The 23266-nt window shown below is 36.0% G+C and overlaps 1 protein-coding gene across 3 annotated transcripts; it reads right to left on the bottom strand.

Annotated features, from left to right (window-relative positions):
- Positions 1-1366: 1366 nt before the first annotated feature.
- On the bottom strand, positions 1367-19990 carry LOC132167898 (uncharacterized). 3 transcript variants are annotated; one of them, XM_059578937.1, is made up of 19 exons: positions 18343-19987; positions 13845-13930; positions 13280-13666; positions 13088-13171; positions 12586-12969; positions 9520-9580; positions 8320-8464; positions 8044-8150; positions 7730-7978; positions 7351-7598; positions 7009-7239; positions 6704-6925; positions 6544-6597; positions 6277-6342; positions 6024-6164; positions 5889-5942; positions 3825-3884; positions 2094-2498; positions 1367-2016 (listed from the first exon to the last, which is right to left on the bottom strand). In XM_059578937.1, exons 1-19 carry the CDS (start codon positions 19646-19648, stop codon positions 1852-1854), a joined length of 4455 nt encoding a protein of 1484 aa, XP_059434920.1. In that variant the 5' UTR covers positions 19649-19987; the 3' UTR covers positions 1367-1851. The 3 variants fall into 3 exon arrangements, with proteins under 3 accessions (XP_059434920.1, XP_059434921.1, XP_059434922.1); XM_059578938.1 differs by lacking the exon at positions 1367-2016 and having other exon boundaries at positions 2218-2401; positions 18343-19989; XM_059578939.1 differs by lacking the exons at positions 1367-2016; positions 2094-2498; positions 3825-3884; ... (1 more) ...; positions 6024-6164; positions 6277-6342 and adding an exon at positions 6349-6439 and having other exon boundaries at positions 18343-19990.
- Positions 19991-23266: the final 3276 nt, after the last annotated feature.

Raw genomic sequence — 23266 nt, 5'->3', positions numbered from 1 at the left:
AAAGAAAATGCAAATTATTACCATTTTTTCTCGGCTATAAAAATGGAGTCCTTCTATGCCGCTTGCCAAATTTTGGCAGCCTAGCGTAGGATAAATATTAAAATAATAATAATAATTTGTTATTTTTTTGTTGAATTTTTATGAGTTAATATTTAGTTTCTAATATCTCAAAACTTATTTTTGAATTTAAAACTAAAACCTAGGGGTGGAAGGTTAATCGTTTAGGGATGGTATCACTAAAAGGAATTTTATCATCCTAAATTTGGTGCTAATACCTCAAATTTAGTGCTAATATCTTAAATTTAGACTCTCCTTTAATATCTTTCTTCTTCAATTAAAAAAAAAAAGGTCAAATGTTTGACATTTGAGGTAGCCGGAAATCTCTATTCATAAAAATGACCCTTTAATCATTTTAATAAGAATCACATGCCATTGAAATTAAAATTGCCCCATTCAACGCGCTAAATGGATTTTAGTAGAGAAATGTAATATTGTATTCTCTCATCCTCTATTTTTTTTAATAAAATAAATTAACCAGTAAGACTCACGCCTTTGCTTAAAGGATCGTACAAATCCAACAGTTGATTTTAAAAATACAAATAAAAAAAGTATAAAGAAAAACCGAGGTAAATGGTCTAGCATTTCGTTTTTTACTAATCCGAAATGGATGTAATGAACTTCTTTGGTATGCTACTTTTTCTTCTCTTGTTCAAGTCTCGCCCAACTCTATTCATATTTAGTAAATTTGGACAAGAATTGAAAGAATAGCATGTCTATTGCAATTTTATAGGTTGAAAATGCGTGTTTAAACAAAATTTCAAAAAATATCTTATTTGGAAGTGCCTTTTTTAAAAAATTACATTTTTAAATCGCATATAAGATCATACTATTAAAAGTCAAAATACAATTCTAAAGGCCAAATTATTTTCCAAACAATTAACTGCATTTTCAAATGTCGCACATTTTGAAACTCCAAACCCAAATAGATGCAACTCATTGCACTCCATCCCCGTCCGGTCTCTGCCAAGATAACATACACCAAATCTTCCTCGAGCTGGCATGACAATAATTTGAGCTACACTTCCAAAAAGCCAAAATAAAAAGTAATATAGAGTATATTATTGAATGAATGCAATAGAATTTAATCCATGAAACTAGGATGGAAAAGGCATGGGATTAAATTTGATCCAGACCAAGCCGGCATGACTGGTATTTTTTATTGTCCAAATACACATGAATGCTACACCTACAGCTCTGTTACAATTTATTAATACGTGTCAGCATGTGAATGAAAAATGTTTGAAAAAAAAAAAAAAAAAAAAAAAGGGAAAGAAAAAAAACCAACCAACCGAACTAGTAGACACAATGTTGCACTTCAAAATAAGGCTCTAATCAAATATCAAGTAGAGCGCCATATTTTCGAGCATCGACATTGTAGGACTATATACACCATCTTTACAGAGCAGGAGGCACAGTAGGTGATACCCTTTAGTTCCCTCGTATACAGTTACAAGAAGCACAGCTTCCATCCCCACCTTCTCCACAAGAGAGACAAGCATCAATACAAAGACATTCACGCCCTTCTAATACATGTATTAATGGAATAAACCCTCACCCACTGTACAGTTACTCTCACAATGAATATACAGCAATTCCTTGTCAAAATTTCCCTGTCCAAACCAGATTGTGACTCCCATTTATGAGCACACTGACCAGAACCCCCATCTTGGGGTTCAGTCTGCCATTCTCCATAATCAGATATATCCAGCAGCCTCGGGGCAGGAAACATTTGCCCTGGATGGACGGGTAGCCTGAGTAGGCAAATCAAAACCCGGAAGAAGAAGCGTCGCTCTATCCATGGCGTTCCAATGGCTCACCAGAACATGCATCCTGGTCATGCTCCCCACTGGGAAGTATATCAGCAGGAACATACTGATATCCCTTAGGTAATCGCATATTCTTCATAGATGCTTGATCTGAAGTCATTACAAGTTCTTTTTCAAATGTCTCGGCATGCTGTGAATAAATAAAGCAGAAGCATTAACCCAAATTACAGTAGAAAAAATAGTATATTTTACAAAAATAGACCATACCTTTCTAGATTTTGACCTCCATCCACCCTCATCCGAAAGATTAGGCGATGCAACAGAAGGTCTATGAGGGATTTGCTTCCCAGAAAATTGTGCCCTCTCAGTGAGCTTTCGGGTAAGAAAGATTTGGGATGTGGAGCTGTCATCATCAGTCTTTTGATCAGCATCCATGGACACAGGAACTTTAATCCGGTGCTTAACAGAAACTGTACTATCCACAGTTATGTCGTCTGATCTTTGGATTGCATCACTGCATGATTTATAACCATCGGTGTGCCCTTTGAGGGATGTTGTAGCTGATTCAGAACTAACTTCAGGAAGGAAGAAGGGATTATTAACAAGCAGAGAACGAGCAACATGATCTCTTTTGCAAGCGAGTATGTCATGTGAGCACAAAACCAATTCCCGCTGCAAATTAATAAACGCCAGAGAAAGAAGTTCAAATAAATTCCACCCCATACATGAGGATAGAAATTAGTGTCTGAAAAATGGTCAGATTTAAATATCACTAAGAAGCATAAGCGTCAAAAAAGTTATTAGACAGAACTGGGGTGACCTAAAGCTAGAGATACAACAGAAGTAAAACAGCAGAAAAAAGGTGCAGTAAGCAACCACAGATCAACATCCCCGTGTGGTGAATATCTGTTAAAGCAAACAGCCAAAGAGGATATTTGGTTGAGGGGGTGGTTCAAAAAAATATTTTCAACAATTAAGCATTGGAAAAAACAACAGATGATACCAGAAACCCTGCCAATTTGATTAATTAAGAAAGGAAAATTATAAAAACATCCCTGAGGTTTTGTAGAGCTTACACTTCAATCCCCGTAGTTTCGAAACCAATGGTTTAATCCCAGTCAAAATTCTAAGATGCAAGGGGTATAACCGAAACCGTGATTCCAAAGAGTAGGTTCCACTAAACCTCAAAGGACGCTTTTGCAATTTTCCATTATAAAATATGTGTTTCCACATCCCAATCCCACTTGCCCATAATTGAGTCATATAACAAATTCGAGACTCCAATCTCACCGAGTGGGTTCCCAAAAGCAAGAATCTTGCATGGAAAAAGGATTTAACCAAATGGAATAAGTGGTACAGCAGAAAAAAGGACATTTTTGAGAAACTGAAAATAAGCAATTGAGCATTTCAAGGAAACCAACTAAAAGGTTTACAATATATATGGTTATCAAAAAAAAAAGGTTTACAATATATATTAAGACATTTTCCCTTTTTTTCTTTTAGTATACTGTAAATCATGCCTTAGAAATGCCGCTGAAGTATTAGGAAATAAATCCTTCAGTTTCTGGGCATTCTCAATAACATCCTTGGGAGTAAAATTAACTTCAACCGATTGAGACACAGCAGTTCTAAGGACCCAATGGCTCAAAGGTGTATACAAGACCATCCCAACCGATCAAGCTGGTTGAGTCAGAAAACCTAAGGCCTCATAGTGATCGTGGGCCCCAACAATGGGCTTAAATCTGGTATTGTCTACTCTAAATCAACCCACGTATCGCCAATGGACAGGAAAAAAGTAATCAGATTCCTCGAATACCACAAATGTAACAGACAAATGTAACAAGTGTTTTGATGCCTAGGAATAACCTAAATTCCGTAATTTAAGAATCTACAATTTTCTTAAAATTGTAGGGGATCCTGATCCAAAAAATAGTCACAATTGTCCATACATATTTATGCAAATAGCAGAAACCATAATGTTAAGCTAGAATTGTTTACCTTCTTTTTTTCACGTCTGATTATTCTCTCACAAATAAGGCGTAACCTCTCTAGTTCAACCTGTACAAGAGCATTAAGGACTCCATCAAGGACTTAGAATTACACAAATAAAACAACATAATGATAAATACAACTATATTAAGCCAGTAAGTTCCATAAACACTATAAGTGGTACATGGAAAACCAGTTGCAAAGTAGCAAACCATGCTTATTAACACACTAAAATCAATCATTGGATGAAAAAAAAAATAATAATTATTGGACAAAGCCTAAAAAAAACACCCCAGGAAAAAAAATAAAAATAAAATAAAGGCAAGAAGGCAGCTAATTCATGATGGGAACATATAAATGTCTATGTAAACAACACAAAAACTCATACATATAGATTTTGCCACAGTAAAATAAAATCTAACTTCAGTAATTGCCCGGTAGAAATTACTTCCCAGGTACTTTCCTTTCAAGTTTCAGCAATGAATATACAACTTCATGTGAACCAATTGTAAAAAGAAAAATGGAACCACCTACCAAGGAACATAATGTACTACTAGACCTTTCCCATAATATACGACGACTTTTGTTTTTATAAGTAATCAAAATATCATCAAAAACGTAAAGCATCCCCAGGAATACAAGAAATATACAAGAGAAGCCACCTAGTATGCTAAGAGGACAGGTATAATGCAATATATGTTTGTTGAACATATACCAAATGTTAACTATACAACAATTATTATAATCACATAAACCCTACACCCTAAACCATAAACAAGTCAAATTCCCCCATTGTGCTTGGAAGATATCAACATGAACAACGCCAACTGAATTGATCCTAGAATGGATCCTAAAACTGAATATAACCTACAGACGAGTAACCAGCAATAATAACAATATAGCAAGGTAGATCGAAAGTTGGGAGTTCGAAACTTGAGGATGTTCAATTGTACACTTTTCAGAAAATGGTTGTGGCGCTATACGCATGAGAGACACTTGGAGAGTGGTGGTGGATTCCAAATTTGGCAAGTCATGGGGTGGGTGTTCTAATAAGCCTCTTGGGTCATATGGGCTGGAATTATGGAAGAATATCAGGAGGGGTAGGAGGATTTTTCTAGTTCTACGGGAATTGAGGTGGGAAATGGCTCCAAAATTAGATTATGGCATAACTTGTGGTGTAACAATAAGGCCTTTAAAGGAAATTTTCTGAAATTATATAGTATTGCTTGCATGAAGGATGCTTCCGTAGTGGTTCATTTGGAGCTTTCTAGTGCCTCCCATCAGAGGAATATAAGCTTTATTAGAGTGGATGTATTTGCTTCATTATTCAATTTGTTATACTCACTGAGGATGAGACGAGAAGGTGAAGACAAGCTTTATTGGGTCCTTTCCAAAAGACAATTGTTCGATATTAGATCCTTCTACAATGTCCTTGTTCGTAGGGATGGCATTCCCTTCCCTAGGAAGAGTATTTGGCACAATAAGGATTCTTTGAGTGCAGCTTTCTTTGCTTTGTCGGCCGCACTAGGCAAGATCATTACCATGGATGACCTTGGGAAGCGGCATATCATTCTGGTCAGTTGGTGCTGTAAGTTCAAGAGGGATGGGGAGTTTATGGATCTTTTTCTCAATTGTGAGGTTGCTTGTGCCTTATGGAATGCATTCATCAGTCGTGTTGGCCTATCTTGGGTTATGTCTTAAAAAGTAGTAGACTTGCTTGCTTGTTGGAGGGGGTTACTCAATAGAACCCATAATATAGCTATGGAAGATAGTGTCTTCGTACCTTTTGTGGTATCTTTTGAGTAAAAGAAATTATAGAAGTTTTGAGGACCATGTGAAAACAGTGGACATTAAGCCATTTTTCTTCAGTATTCTTTACCTTTTGAACAGCTGCATTTGTCCTTCCTAATGGGCTTAATTTTCATGATTTTTTTTGTTATTTTTTCTCCTTCTAGCTAGTGTTTCTCTTGTATACTTCTTGTGTACTAGGATATTGCACTTCTCACTTTTAAATGATATTTCAATTACTTATCAAATAAAATAAATAAAAAACTATTTTTGGAGGAACCTCACCCTAATTTGCTTGATCCTCTTAAACTCCTCAATTCCATGTTCTTCAGTTTCAGCCTGCACAGATTGATCATTTAGGGCAGTATAAGTCATAAAAAAGTTCCAGATAAAAACCTAACTTACAACAAAAATTTAGACCTTTGCCCTTTGCTCCAAGCTATGCTTTTCACAATAAGCCTTGTGCTGCAGCTTGCCACCAAAATTCTTTATATTCATGTATAAGCCAGTACTTCTGGCACATGTAGGATGAAATGTTACTTGGCAGTGGCCATAGCTACACTGCAGATACAGAAAGTACGGTTGCTTAACTATCAATGATCTTAAATGCAAAGAACCCCTTGCAGTCCAATACAGAAATGACAAGACAAAAAATGTTTATGGTGAACCTAACCTTTATGCAGACACCATGTTTACGACGGCAGATATAGCAAACATCAGCCTCCTTCAAAACTGTCTCCTGCATTTTGTCACATGATATGGAATGTGAAGAATATTGCATGCTTATGCCTAAACTTGCACAAACTTTAGCACAAAGCATGAGTTCCACACCTTATCTAGATTTGAACAATACAAATATATTAGAAACACACTTGCAAACATAAGTAATCTAAATTATTTAGAAATTCAGATTCCTTCACGACTTATCATATACACATACCACTCCTTCAACTGGATTCACTTGTCCCCTTCTGAATGTTGATTCAAATACCCACTACATGGTGGAAACGAAATTTAAATTAATTGTATTCTAGTGAAAACAAGAAATAAGAAATATGAAGAGCCAACAATAAGCAGGACAACAGGAGAAAAAACTTCACCTCAGCGCAGAAGGCATGGACCCATTCACCACTTGAAGACTTCCTAAAAGCACCAGTAGTGCCACGACATAGACCACATTCCACGACAAAAAAATGCTTCTCCCAAGCATTGACAGTTGGTGCTCCAGAGCTTCTAGATGATAATAATTCCTCACATAATTCACAGTACCATGGACCTGTAGATTCTTTAACGCTTCGATAGCAACCCAAGTGAACCGCAACCTGTTATAAAAAAACTCCTTTAAACTCAAGGAGAGAGAAAATCATGTTTTTCAAGCAGTAATTTGGGGTCAAGGCTAGAAAACCTTGCAACTTGAACAGACTAATATCGGGTTTAACATTGTCTCAGACCGACGGCAGACATCACATGATCTAGGATGCTCCTTAGAAAGATCTGATATTGAATGAACAAAATCAGAGTGCTTTTCCAATGAAATCCTAGGGGCAGCCACCCTAGAAAGTGTCTCTTTCGCCCGTGGCATCAACTGGGAGCTGGTGCCAGACCTCCCAATAGATGTATTCAAATTCATCAAACTCTGAACAGGAGATAAAAAAGATATGGTCATCACGGATATCAAGAAGACTAAACATTATTTGCTTCCAACATGATGGGTAAAAGAAATTTTAGAAAATGATAAATTACTAACCTCCTGTTGAGCCGAGTCATCAAAAGCATCTTTCCTAAATGATGAAATCCTAGAGGATGCTGCAGCAGCAGCAGTTGCAGCAGCCAGCACAGCCTGTGCTTCCTTATGCTTTCTCTCTTTCCTACCCTGCTTTTTTGCTTCTCTAAGCTCACAAAGATACTGGTTAACAAGCACAGAATCCCATCTTTGCATCCGCGCTGCATCAATCTCCAGTGGCAAACTCTTAGCAACGTTACAAATTAAATTATCTGCAAAGACAGTTCATTCACAAGCAATAGTTATAGTTACATATCATGGTTATACATCAGAAATAAATTAATAAAAGTAGAAGAATAATGAAAAGCCCAAAATATCCCAAAAGATAGAACAAGGAAGAGACCAGTAAACTGCTTTCTTGCAACTGCGTTGCCAAGTAACCTATGCTGAAAATAGATCATTTCTCCTTCCACTTCATCTTCTGGAGACAATTCTAAAACTCCCATTTTCCTAGCCTTAACCAATTGTTCTAAATTTAGTCCATCAGATTTACAAATCATGTTACTGCACTTCAAATGTTGATTTTCGTGATTACAGCAAACACTAGCACTGGAAGAAGCCTCCAATCTAGATATTTCTTTATCCCTTGAACCTGCCAAGGAAAGCATCTATTAGTACTATCCAAAAAACTTGGAAGAGGAACAAAAGAGACATTACCATTAAACTCATATACTGGATTCTTTAAAAGCATTCCCAATTCCATCTGCAACAATTTCTTGCGAATATACGGGTGGATGTAAAAGCTAGATGCTGCTTCTGTTACCCTATAGTAAATGAATGAGAAAAAAAGTAGGAAGTTTGTTTAAAATCACAACATTTTAGCAATACAGAGCAAAAAGAGTAGCTTGCCACTTGCCAGAGCTTCAAACAATGACCATATAGCAAAAAAATTTACATAGTATAAATCAGAAGAGATCCATTTGCAAAGCTTACATGACATCAGAGACTACTGAATTTACAGTGGCACAAACTGGATTTCCTTGGTCTCCATTCACAGACGCTTTGTGCTCATGAATGGCAACCTCCTCCAATTGAACGCTTTCATGAAGGCTGCAAGTTGAGGGTCTAGGTGAATTGCCTGTCAAACAAATGTCATTTGAATCATATGAGAAACCAAGAAAAACATTGTAAAAATCAGAAGCACCCAAGGTAACACCAAGAAATACAATGGATACACAAGAAGGGAAAAGAAACTAGGCCCTAAAATTGTGGCATAAACAAAAACTCATGAATTGAGGACAAAGTAGAATGTTTTAATGAAACCATCCAGCCAAAGACTGATCTCAAAAGTTAAGCTTCAACTTCATCACAGGAAGTTTAAAGCACTTAAAAGTGTCCAGCAGTTTTTTTTCAAACCAAACACTCAATGAAAGAAGGGAACATTGATGTAATTCAACTTTCCAAGTGCCCACAAAATCACTCTTTGCAGCGCACCAGCATCTCCACCACGTGAAATATTTAATTGAAATGGGTGGTAAATTAATGAAGTCAAGGTTCAAACTTAGAACCTTTAGCTCCGATACTATGTTAAATCACCACTTTTCTCAAAAGTTTAAGCTAATAGGAAGAGGTACATTCAGTCAATACTTTTACATACCAAACCAAATAAAGTCCAGAGAAAAAATCTATATGATAAAACTTCCAAAAATATGACTTTTTAATCCTATCTTTGATAAATATTCAGTTTCAAATGCTGAGAAAGGTAAAAGGACTTGAGAACAGAATTTTGGTATAATTTCAACAAAATATCAAAGTAGACTTAATCGCCAAGCACATAAACAACTACCATCTTCATACAAATTGAAGTGAAAAATCAAAAACTTACTATCACCAATATAAGTAACTAGGAACATGAACAACTTTTTTTTTAATAAGTAAATCTAAAGGTAACATTTTTTATTTTTTTTTGATAGGTAATCAAAGGAATATTACAAAAAAGCATAAGGCGCCCCTAAGCATACAGAAAGTATACAAAAAGGACACCAAAACAGAAAAAAGAAGCAAAAGCAAAGAAAAACCCGCAAAAACCCCCCACAAAAGAAACCCAAGACTAACCAAAGCTAACATAAGAACATGAACAACTCTTTACCAATGGAAAAAAGTTAAATCAAAAAGAAAGTCAGAAAATCGTACCTTCAGATTTACATGAATGCCTCGGCAAAGAATCTTCAACTTCATCAGGCTCAGTGGACTTCTGCACAAACAAAAAGAAAAATCAATTGACAAACAAATGTTTTGCAAATGTATAAGCTCTAGGAAACCAAAATGTGTGAATCAGGCTCCCAGAAAACTACAGAAAATTAGAAGTAACAAAGCATAGATGGAGGAGAGGTACATTTTTAACAATAGACAGTCAATTTATGCCACTGTCAGAATGGTAACAATAGAGCTAGTTACAAAATCAGAAAAATTGGACAAAGACTCACTAAAACGGTAAAACCCCATGTTCTGAAATACACAAAACCCATCTACCTGTATGGATCACTTTCACCACCAAGCCTTCTAGAAGGCTTATGTTGACAAAAAAATGTTAAGGACACACCGCAAAGCCCACAGCTCAATAACAGAAAAATATCATGCCAGAAATAATGAATGTTGTAATCAGCAGAGGCCGAATAGTCCACCCTTCACAAATAAGGGTACATGTTTTAGAAAGGAATTAAGAAACCCAGCTTGCCTAGGTAGGATTCCTTCTAGAGCACAACTCTAGAATACTGGGGAAGTGAATTAAAATATTTTGCCTGCCATCATCATAATTCACGAATATAACACAGAAACATGGACACGGGAAGGGAGCAAGCTCTTAAGCTGCAAAACTGAAAATTATAACCATCTCCAGCATCTGAAAAGAGAAGGGACCACATTATGGGAGACAGACCTCCAAAGTAACCCAATTAGCTAGGAGGTCAACACCAGTATATACCAGACAGCCACGACTAAAATGTTACTTCCAATTTTTTTGAAATACACAAATATACAACTCAGGCACACACAAGAGATCAAATATTGGTATCAATGTTACATAGACAAAATGGACAACCCCTCCTCCGGAGAGTCAAACGAATGAATGAAATTTCAAGAAACATAAGGAGCAAATGAAATCACTTTTATTGTAGCCACACACAATAAGATAATCGTCTGCATCAGGTTCTGTCTCCAACAGTTATTGTTTCAATGATTTTATAAAGTTGAACCATGCTGAAGTGTCGCCAATTCTACAATTCTACCCATGGCCCCTCAGATGAAAACCCCGCCACACAATCTTATATGGTGATGCGAACGCCCAAAAATGGTTTTATTTTATCTTCTTAAAGGAAATAAAGGTATTTATGTAGTTGTTGGAAATCTGGGTAAGGGCTGTATAGGTCACAAAGGAAAGACTCAAATACGCCAAATCATTTATAAAGTTAAAGCTGATATACCCAAGGATCCTTGTGAGAAGGGAAGGTGACATGCTCCCTAATCGTAAAGGGTACAAAGGATTCTACCCGTAGCTTTTGGCTTGGGCTATATTATGCGCTTCTTATATTATTGCTCTTTTTATGTATGGGTGTTTATAGTTTTTTATTTATATATAAGTAGGTGTTAAAAGTTATTAAATTTAAGCTAAGTACTCAATACCATAAAGTCCAAATCTTATTAGCACTAGTTTTAATTGCACATATATATCAACACTCAGAGGGCTGCTGTTTGGAAGATGATGTCTTTGTGCCTTTTGTGGTGTCTTTGGAAGAAAAGAAACAAATAGGTGTTTTGAGGACCGCATGAGCACTTTCGATGAGTTGATATCTTTTTTCTTCACCACTTTGTATATCTGGGCAGCTGCTTTTGTTTCTCTTTTAGTGATTAGTTATCAGGACTTTCTTGTTCTTTTTACTTATCAAAAAAAAAGGACTATCTTGTTCTTTTTGCCTTTAATACTTTGGTGACTTCTCTTGAATACTCCTTGTGCACCTGAGGGCGTGTTACGCTTTTAATGATAATTCGATTATTTATCCTATATATATATATATATATAGAGAGAGAGAGAGAGAGAGAGAGGAATGCAATGCCTTCTTTTCAAAGAATAAATTTGCTAAATTTTCAAAAAGGTAAACCTTTATAGAGAATTGTGTTGACCCTAATCTAAAGTGTGATGCCAACAAACCCCAGATGATACTTAGAAGTCTAGATTTGATGTTAGAAATTTATCTTCTTCTTCACTCTTCAAACCCCAAAATCCCCACCCTAACTTCCACAAAGAATTTCTCAAATCTCTTCAGCAGCCCAAAACTTGAGTTTTTCCCCTTTGTTTGCCTGCAAACCCTCTTTCTAAACCCTAACTTCCCTAACACGCACGCATCTTTTCCCATTATTAGCCCCTAATCCTAGCTCGCATTAGCCCTAGAATAAGCAGCCCCAATCTCCAAACAAGAACATCACTTCCAAACCATTTCCGAACTAAAAGAGGCAAAGAGATCAAAATGGCACACAATTTCTACTCAAACTAGCAAGGGTGGAAGAATTCTGGAGGATGGCAGGGAAGATTTCCTGGAAAGGTACCTGACAATAAAGAGCTTGAAGAAACCAACTTTCCAGAGCAAAATAAATTCTATACCTACAATATTCATAATAAAATGACATCAAAACTAAAATGTTGCCGTTGAAAAAGGATTTTGATGAAATCATAACCACCACTAATGGAAATTTAGAGCTCATCAAAAAAGAGGACAGAACATCAAACAAGAAACTCGAGGAGGATCAAAACCCAACAAAAAGCTACAGCTAACATTTTCTACTCTCTCTAATGATCCATTTCACAACAAATGCTACTCCAACAGAAGGAAAACACAAATAGCGATGGAATAAAAGAACTTTAAGACAAAGAAGGAAAAACTACTGGGCCCGTGAAAAGAAATCTAGGTGATCACTGCCTGGAAGAACAGACTACAAGAATTATGTAAAAGGTATTAGTAAGCTTGCAGTTCTCAGCAGGGAACCCATACGAATTTTTGTTTATTTTTTGATAAGTACGAGCCCATATCAACTTCTATCAGAGGACAAAAATCAACATGCATATTTAGATACCTAATCCAAAAGCACTAATTTAGTTTCTTTCTGATCCATTAAACACCACTTCTGTAAACAATCCAAATTTATATAATAATTTACAAATTCACTTGCTTCAAAAGCTCCAAACAAATAGTATGAAATGATTACCTTTTCGGTAGCACTGGGGACTGATAATTTACTTGAATTTTCTGGTTCTTCACAGCCGGGTTGATCTACTTTAACCTTATCGATCACTATCCCATTGTCACCAAATATTTCCCCTGATGAACATATTACTTTGTTATCCTTCAAAATCCTAACATTGCTTTTGGTTCTTCTCCGTGGGGGCACTGACTTAACAGCGACAGGATCTGGAATATCAGACTCTGATACTGCTACAACATCAGATTCATCAGTTGTTCCAACTTCATCCTTACACATAATTGCTGAATTTGCTTTAACTTTAAGATTTTTCTGCAAGGTACTAAAATAAGTATGATTTCTAAGCCATTTCAACAGTTTGCATCGCAGGTCAGGTACCATGCAGTCATCCTGCACGGAGAAGTAAAAACATCACGAAAAAGAAAGAGCAAAAGAGCAAGAGCTATATGCTTCAGAAACTAATATAAAAATTAAAAATAAAAATAAAAATAACTAGTTTGTGCATTACAGCAAGTGTTGCAGTTAATGAATCAGGTGAGATGCCAATCTCCAATGCCACATCTTGCACATTGACTTTTCCACGATCAATCATCTACCAAAAGTAGAAGACACTAAGACTTACAACAAGCTGGAGCTAAGATAAATATTGAGATTATACAATTGAATGTTTCAAAGCACACATGCACACACACAAAAGTACCTTCTTCAAAATCAGTGCAACATTAAGGGAATCAGATAGGTTAACATCCTCATTGCTCCTCCCTAGTTCTCCCACATTAATGAGTTGCTGTGCACCACCACATTCAGGCATAACTCTGGTTTCTAAACCAAAATTGGAACACCCTACCTCTTGCAGTTCACTGTCACCCGATTTATCAGTAGCATCAGAAGTTCCTAGATGAACTGCAATATTATCTCCATTTTGGCAATCAATCAACTTGTGTGCTTCGTTCATAGAGGCTGCCATGGGAAGATGGTTATCCACATTGAAGTCACCACCAACAGCCACAGAAGGATCACCAGCACGTGAACTGCTGCTATTATCATGTACATCTGAGTGCTTTGAGCAAAAAGCCCGTAACTCAACCTATAGAAAGTCCACAATATATAGGTATTCCCAGTTAGAAAGCCTCATAATTTCACAAAGCCAGCGCGGGGGGGAGGGGGTTTAGAGAGAGAAAGTAGCAGCGATAATGTGTCAAAAGTAGGCATTAGTAACAATATAAGGAGAAATTTTGAGTCTAGAATGCAAAAGGAAAACTTACATTATCACATCCATGTTTTCCCCAAACTTCCATTCTGAATTTCGCCTCCCTCGCACATATAGGATGGAAGGAAGTTCTGCAGGTTCCTGAACAAAAGAATTACAACCAAAAAAATAAATAAACAAAAAATCAATTACCAAAAAGAGGATAGCAATAAAAAGGGCACACAGATTTGAAAAGCACTAACACTGCGAGCCAACAGATTATCCAGCAATAAAGAAATATGAACTAATGTCAAGGCAATAAAAAAGGTAACTGAAACATGCAATGCCTGACAGATTAACTCACAGAATAAGCAATCAATTAAAAAACTCCAAGCAGCAATCAAAATTAAACACCTACTACCTAGGTGGCTTTGCTTGTATACTTCTTGTGTACATGGGGTGTCTTACGCTTTTAATGATATCTCGATTAATTATTAAAAAATAAATAACTTTTTTTTTATAAGTAATTGAAAAATATCAATAAAAGCGTAAAGGTGCCCATAAGCACACAGGAAGTATACACGAGGAAACATCTAGCTAGGAGCAAAAAGAACAAGAAAATCACTATAACAAATCAACAAAGGAGAAACATATGTAGAAGTCCAAAGATACAAAGTTTTGAAGAACAAATACGTAAACTCTTCCAGAGTCCTTGACATGAAAAACATTGAAATGGATAAGATGAAACTTAAGAACACCACTAAGCTTTCAAAAGTTAAGACAACAAAAGACTTGCAGAAGTAAACCCCTCCACAACCTCAACAGTTCCATTGAACACAGTTGAGTAAGACCTATATCCCAGTGGATGATAACATTAAGATCAATAACACGCCATGCACCATTTAAGTCTTCAGCATGGATTCACTGACAGTTCTGGACTATTCAACATTAACAGTAAACAACCTTTGGCTTGCTTTTTTCTCAAGGACACGTATGCATATACACAATCTTGCTAAACTCCTACTAGCCTATGGTAGAAACACTTTTTTTTTTTGGATAAGTAATGTCGAGCCTATGGTAGAAACACATGAAAAACCAATATTTTTTCTAACCACATGAAAAAGCCATTTGAGTATACTGAGAATTCACAACAGTGGCATGTTTACAGACTTGGCAACTGAAAGCTCTTCAACCAAGCATCAAACATTCACTAGGGCAAAAAACTTGGGATTTGATGCGGGAATCCTTCAAGAGGCAAAAAGTTGGAGCACAGTTCCATAATGCATTATGTTTATAATATGGATAGAACACAACAACCATATACTCAATAGTGTGGGACTTCCTTAAATTCAATTTAGTCTATGTTTTTAATATCTTTGTATGGCTGGATGGTTGTTTTTTACCAAATCCAGTGTTTGTCCAACTTTTTCTCATATCCTTAACTTTGATCATGACATTTGGAGATCTCCTTGTATACCTATTTGCTTTCTGATTTTATGACCTACTAAAAAAAACTAGGGATTTGAAGAACTGTGGTTGAAACTCAGTGAGATAATCTTTCAAATCTGGATAAAGCAAGACGCGGCACTAGGACAGCAGCTGCTAAGAAAAGAGGCTCGCAAAACATTGAACTTCCATGCAGGCTCAAGACATAGCCCTGCTTCCAACTCCATACAAGCCCAAAAATCTATATCATTAGCCATTATGAGCATAACTTCTAAATAAACAACTGGTCACCTTGTGCTCTAATCTATAGATGTTGGTAGTTCTAAATAACAAGGACCTGCTTCCTTCTTTAGGAGAATTCAATGTGTATATCCTACCAGTTTCATGGTGCTATAATGTGCAAGCGCAGGAATTACCCAACAACTAGCTACTTTACATCTCAAAAAACAGTTTCCATCCTTGTAAACTTACAGTGAGAACTTTAAGAAAGATTTAAGTGCTAATTTTTTTTTATAAGTAAAGAGTTAAAGTGTTAATTAAATGCAAAACAAAATGAACGTAACTCCTACTCATTAAGTACCTTAATATTTTCGTGAAGAGGAAGCAGCAGGGTCAGCTAATTTCATTTTTTTATATATAAGAAATCAAAATTTTATTAAAAACAAGATGGCGCAACTCAAGAACACAAAAAGTAATTAAGAGAAACACCTAATCAGAAGGTTCAGATACAACATTTATTTTTTTTTAAAAAAAAAAGATAAATAAATATATATTATATATGTATATATATATATACATATAAACCTAGAGCCTTGATATGGGGGCAAAATCATCAAGAAAACTCTCTTAAATACTATGGTCCATATCTGCTAAAGCAAGCATTGGAGACTTGTATAAAATCAGCACTGATTTAAAACCATATTTGAGATATTGCATAGAACACCATCAATTAGTTGGTCAGTTTTGCAAAGAAAAAATAAACATCCCATGTATAAAAATGGCTCAAAGATCCTCCATGGAAACTTACAACTATTTCACCCAGAATCGAAACCTCTGATGGTTAATTTTTAGATACTGAGATGACTTGCTCCAAAATAAAATGGTTTCGCAATATCGCTCGCATGATATTTTCAATGCTTTGCACTCATAAAAAAAAAAAAAATCAATGCTTTGTTTCTCCTTAACTTAGAAAACATTATTTCTTAACAGTTTCTGAAAACACATTTGGAAACACATTTTGGACTATTTTCTTTAAAAAAAAAAAAATCGAAGAAAAAAAACTCGAGAATAGTCCCAAACAAGCCCTTGGAAGTATCAGAAATACGGGAAAGAAATACCATTCAGGCAATATTTCCAAAGTTGTTGCACATGGATCTGCAGTTTCACCATTCATTGATGGTTCTAGACATGCAATAGTGCCTGGAAGTACTACTAGAAAAAATATTTTTTTTTAAAGTACTCGAAAGTATTATTAAAAACCGCAAAGGCACAACCCAAGTACACAATATGTATACAAGAGAAACACCTAATTAAAAGAAGAGGAGATCTAGAAAAGCTTGCAAGCTATAAATATTAAAATCAAAGACAGCAGCCCAATGGTAAAGAGTCTTAAAGAAAAAAAGAAACCAAAAAAAAAAAAAAAAGCATTTTAGTCTACTGATGTCCACTCGCGATCCTCAAAATTCCGATTATTTCCTTCGTCGCAAAGCCACAATATAAGGCAAGATGGTATCGTCTTCCATACTGCATCAAAATGAGGCCAACCAACTTGCCCTCTCTAAAATCAAAGACGGCAGCCCAATGGTAAAGTGTCTTAAAGAAAAAAAGGAAAACCAAAAAAAAAAAAAAAAAAAGAGCATTTTAGTCTACTGATGTCTGCTCATGATCCTCAAAATTCCAATCATTTCTTTCCTCGGAGAGACACAACATAAGGCAAGATGGTATCATCTTCCATACTGCATCAAAATAAGGCCAACCAACTTGCCCTCTCCGGCATGCAAAGAGTTTTACCCCTCGACTAGGCACAACCCAAGTCAGCCCTTTATTATTGAAGATAGCGTTCTAAAGAACACCCACTCCCCACTATTCTTACACATGCAGGACCAATCAACCACAATGATATGCCTCTTTTTAAGGTTGTCCACGGTAAGGATCTTCCCTAGTGCGGCCAACCAAGCAAAGAACGTCACTTTCAAAGGCTGACTTGGGAAAGGAATGCTATCATGAAGAACAAGAACATTGTAAAAAAAAATATGACCAATACCTTTAGCCAATTTAGCTCTTAATACAGGATCATTCAAGTAGAGCTTTTTTTTTTTCTTTTTTTCTTTTTTGTTATTGGGATAGGTGAATTATTATGGATCCATCCCCTTGAGGGAACCGGACATGAAAAACACAATTCCTTCGTCAATCACAAATGTTCCTGATGAAGTGTTAGGTATAAGTAAATTATTCTATTGAGGTTGTCTTTGAGTTTTCTAGTTCTTTTGAGACCTCCGGGGTTGCTTGATTAAGAACCCAAGGAGAGGTTTTCCCACTGTTTCCAGGAATCAGAGAATGTCAATGCCTACCCCTGTTCCTGACAGCCATCTATCATTTGACTCAACTCAATTTCATTGCTACTAAAATCAGTTATTAGATACAAAGGAACTGCCCATGTGCAAGTGCAACAGAGAGAGAAGAAAAGGAAGAGAACATAGCTTATAAATTACAAAAATTCTAATCAACTCCAAAGTAACAAAAACCTTTGCATTCCCCAATAATATATTGTCAGAAAAAATAAATACAGATAAAACTATCTAGTCTTAAACACTTTAGAAGAGAGGTCATTGATTCCATTCATTTTAATTCAAATCGTACATCAGTTACACAAAGCATTTAGATCAAAGGGCATGTAACCATTGTCCTTCCGCTTGATGAGAGACAGATATAGAGTGAATTTCTAAGATCCACAGATAGCAGCAGAATACAACACCATATAACTCGTATCAGCTGAAATATGACCCAACACAGAAGTCTAACAGATTCACAAGTAGGCCCATTATTCCAATTACAACAATGTTCTGCTCGTGTACCAACCAAAAATGAAATGAAGAATTCTTATAAATGAAGGAATCAACAGAACGTACCATGACTGCACCGAACACAAGCGCCACATTTCACCTTGCATATGTTACACACCAATTTTCTCCTCGTTTCCTTAATTCCTCCCACATTCATGATCGGCTCCATCTTTGTCAAGTCCTCTATATAGACCTCAGGCATCCAATGGCAACAAAACAAGTGAGCAAACTCCATGGATCCACCACTTTCGTCCCTCTTATGAACAGGTTTTAGGGCACCACCCTGCTTTGGGCAAAGCAGACAAGGTCTCACTGAATCATTACTATTGATATCACTCTTCTGCTTACACCAGTCACACAACCAAGCTGCATCCACATCCTCCTGCACACCATAGCACTTCCGATGAACTGCAACCTTACACGAACTGCAAACAATCAACCGGTGGGACTCCTTTCCCATGTCACCCGTACAGCAAAAGTGGCACAATGACAAGTTCCCTTCACAAGGACAACCAATTAAAACTTTCTCCAACCCTGCATCGCCACCCAGAAGCTTCCGCTTCTTCGAAGGCCGCTCTGAAGTTAAAGAAATCTTATTCCTAGTTCCTAAAAGCCATTCTAAACCGCCAGAAGAATCAGACACCGAACAACCCTTTTCATCCTGAGGCTTTGCCTCGTCTCCAACACTGTCACTTTCCAATGATTGCTCACCCTCACTCTTCACCTCCTCTTTAACAACCCCATTTCCATTACCATTTCCGCTTCCATTTCCATCATGCTCATTCACACTCTCAATTCCACAACTACCTACTTTCACCCTCGAAGCATTTTCCGAAATTGGAATCAGAAGACACTTCCAAGTAGCTAAAGAACTAAATGGAGAAGAAACCTCAAACAAGGCATCAATATCGCACAATCTCAGGTCTCTAAAGTACTCATCCGTCTCAGCCCAAATGTTGGAACCCCTAGATGGCCGAGAAGACTTCTTGTCCGCGCCAGAATGGGCCGAATGGGACTTCTTGTGCCGCCTCCGACTGTCCGAACTCCTCGACAAGAAGCTGGCCAAGCCGCTGGGCAGAGTAGGCAGACTCAAAGCCGAGGCCTCGTCCGCAACGTCGAAAGGCGAGCGCTCACAGAGCGCTTTCCTAGACTGCGAGTAGAAATCAATGTCTACTGAGGTCTGCTTCTCTGGAATTTCCGGTTGGGCCCCCGGCGGAATTTTGGCCGGAACCCTAGAAACGGGGCAAGACCGCTCCTCGGTGCCGCAACCTCCGTCCGCACCCCTACCCATCATTTTCTTCCGCCTGTGACATCGGCCTCCAGTCATCAGCGACGACACAAACAACGCCCACCACCACCACAACCTTCGCATTCCATCACCGAAACCCTAACTCTAGCGCTAACCCTAACCCTAACCCTAATTCTAATCCGCTTCGGTACCTCGCGTGCACCTCTATCCACAAAAACCCTAACCCTAATCTAACTATGGCTAAGGTCTTCACGTGCACAGTAAAATCAAGAGAGAGACAACGGTGTGGGGTGAAGACGAAAAGTCTCGGCTAGGGTTAGGGTTTTCAGTTTATTCTGGTTCGTAATTTCTTTCGGATCCGTTTTCAAGACTGACTTGTTTTTTCGTATAGTTCGATTTCGATTTCGCTTTCGAGGAGAGAGAGAGAGAGAGAGAGAGATTCGCGTTTTTTGCAGGCAGTGGGGGCGGTTCGTTTTGGGAGATATTTTATAGGTGGGCTTTTCTGCTGTGTTGTCAGCCATATATTTGCATTCGTGTGTCAAGGAAAGTTTACCACGTGGCGTCTTGCTGTGGCCGAAGTGATGCAACTACTTCACCATGTCAACAGTGTAAAGTGTGGCATATTTTGGGCTCGAGTGTATGGTATACCCACCACGAAAAATCAAAAAAAATCAAAAAAATTTTTTTTTTTTTTTTTTAGTAAATACAGAAGTTGCGTGAGTGCCTGTCGGTTATGACCTTGGATACTTTCCAAAATATATATATATATATTAAAACAAATTCATTAACAGCGCATAATTTTATCCCAACGTGATTATTGTAATACATATCTACTGAAAGCTACGTAAGAGAGACTTGATAGTAAGAATGACAAGCGCTTCTTTAAGTTCGACTGAATTTTAATTTAATCCAGTTCTACGAATACATCAGTAAGAACTAATGTGATTTATACTAATCAAATATGAAGATTCTCATTACAATATTCAAACACATGTCCTAGAGTATTTTAGAAATTTCCTTTAATCATTAAACCACCGCTCTAAATTTTTTCACAATATACATTAATAACAAATGTTTGGTACCCTAAAATTATCTATTTTAAAAATATGAATAAGTATTGATAAAAATCTACCTATATATCTCCTTCAAACTATTACGAAAACATCTCTCCAAGGCACAAAATGTCAAAAACACAAAATTTGTTTTTTTTTAATGTCTATAAGACAAAAATACTCCTATAATTTAAAAAAAAAAAAAAAAAAAAAAAAACTAATAACTAAACAATTTTTTTTTTATTTTATTCTATCTATATATAGAGTGTAAAGGAGCCACTCTTCCTGTGGCCATTGAAATAGTTTGATCTGCGATTCTGCATGGTCAAACTTTTTGTCCATCTTTTCAAGGCTTTCGTCCATTTTGGTTGATATTTGCAATTGCAACGCAGTTTTCATAGATTTTAAGCGTTGAATCATCTTCCATTCTTCCTTGAGCGCCATGGACCCCGATCTTCACACGCACGCTGCCATTAACGCGATCGGTCAAGATAGAGAACCAATGATTTAGATATGCATGGTCTCCTGATCCGGCCCAACCTTTCTTTTTTTTTTTCTTTTTTCTTTTTCTTTTTTGATTAAGAGTATTTTTTGTCATTAGACAAGACATTAACAGTTTTTTTAGTTTACCAAATTTCTTACTCTATAGCTTGGCAACTTGCTAATATTCAAAATACTTTTCTTACTCTATAGCTTAGCAACGTGCTAATATTCAAAATACCAAAGTGTTCCATAAATAAAAAGGTAAATGTGTAAGTCAATAACTTCTTAAGTAAATTATTATATAACTTATTTATGTAAAGAGTCTTTAATGACATTTCACGTTTTCTCAAAACCAGTAACTTAGACCCCGTTTGGCTTGCGGAATAGTCATTTGAATTGGACTAGCTAACACTAGGTATACCTAGTCCTTTATTTGGTAACACTCTATTCCTATGAATAGTCTATTCTCATGGAACTACTAATCTCATACACACATGATTAACTAAGCCACTAAAAAATTGGTGGCTTAGCTAATCATTTTCTATGAAATTAAATTAATTGTGTAAATTGCCACAAAAAACCCCACTTGTGGGATTAATTTTCGCTCTCTCTCTCTCTCTCTCTCTCTCTCTATATATATATATATATATATATATATATATATATATATATATATATCCGTTTCTTTTTTCTTCATCTCTATATTTCGTTCTCTCTATTTTTTTATCTCTCTTTCTATTTTCTCTCTGATTCTTTTGGTACAGTTTTTCTGCAAGTGTAAACGATTTTTTTTTTCTCTATGCCGTCTCCCTTCTCTGTACGGTTTCTCAGTTTTTTTTTTTTTATTATGTTTTTTTATTTCTTTTTATTCTCTGTACATTCTCCAACTATATTTTTTTTATATATAAATAATTTTGTAGCATAATTGCAAAAAAAAAAAAAAAAAAGCCACATACCTGACATAATTAAAAACAATAAAGAAAAAGAAATTATAGTAAAGTTATTTATGTTTAAAAAAAAAATAGAAAGAATAATGAAAGTCCTTAATAATATAAATTGTATTTGTATTATAAGGGTATTTTAAGAAATTTGATCACAATATGATTTCATACACCAACATATTGCATTGTACCAAACGAATAAATATGATTAGCTGGTCTATCTCAGCGTTTCAACCAAACAAAGGAATAGGAATAGCTAATTTATTCCACACGCTTCTATTCCCAGTAGTAGCTAATCATTTTTCCAATGGACTAGACATTCCTCGAACGAAACGAGGCCTTAGAGTTGGAGATGTCACGATATTTTACAAAAAATGTTTTTAGGAAAATAAAATAAAAAAAACAAGGAAAAAATACTTAATGTTGTGTCCATTATTATGCATGTATAAATATTAGCTTATTTTGGAAATAAGGTAGGCCTAATCCTTATGAGAAGTAACTTATTTTAATGCATATAAAGTATGCAATATTAAATATATATGAGTACTCGCAACTTTCTATTGCATGGTTTGTCAAAGCCCTTAACCCATTATTAGTAGAGTTGCCGCCGTCTCAATGAACTTGTAGTATAATACTGGTGTCTTGAATATTGCTGCATACCATCATATATTACCAGTCCATTCAAGTCAACCTCGGATGACCCGCACTATAGCAAAATTGTTGTGGTGACCTGATCATTTTCATGGTGTGTTATTTACAAATGATCATTGGACCAAAAGCCAAACATAAAAACAAAACTTTTTGCCCACATATAACTTGTATTTATATGTTTAATTATTATAAAATCGTATGATAAACAAGTACTATTTGTTTGAAGCATTTATAAGCATTAAACAAACTATCAGTAATACATAACATTTGGAAGAATCGTAATGCTTTAAAACATGACAATAATTCGTGCACCGAAGATAAGCTTATTCAACGTATTAGATGGGAGATGAGGATCCGGTTTGCTACAAAAGATAGATTTAAAAATACTAGGGAAAATAGTATTCTTTGTAGTGCTTGGGATGTAGATGGGATATTGGTTTAATTTCTGTGAAGATTTTATTTGATTGTTTAAGTGTTTTCAGCTTTAGCTTAATGCTATAGCTTTTTTTTGTAAAGTGTTCAATTGTTTTGTTAATAAAAGTTATTCATAAAAAAAAAATTAAAAAAAAAAAAAAAAACAAACTATTGTAAGCATTTATGTATTTCTGTGATCC

The sequence above is a fragment of the Corylus avellana genome, chromosome ca1 (assembly GCF_901000735.1).
Source record: "Corylus avellana chromosome ca1, CavTom2PMs-1.0".
In the NCBI taxonomy this organism is placed as follows: Eukaryota; Viridiplantae; Streptophyta; class Magnoliopsida; order Fagales; family Betulaceae; genus Corylus; species Corylus avellana.
Note: the sequence above shows the minus strand (reverse complement) of the source record. Positions and strands in the feature narration are given on the sequence as shown.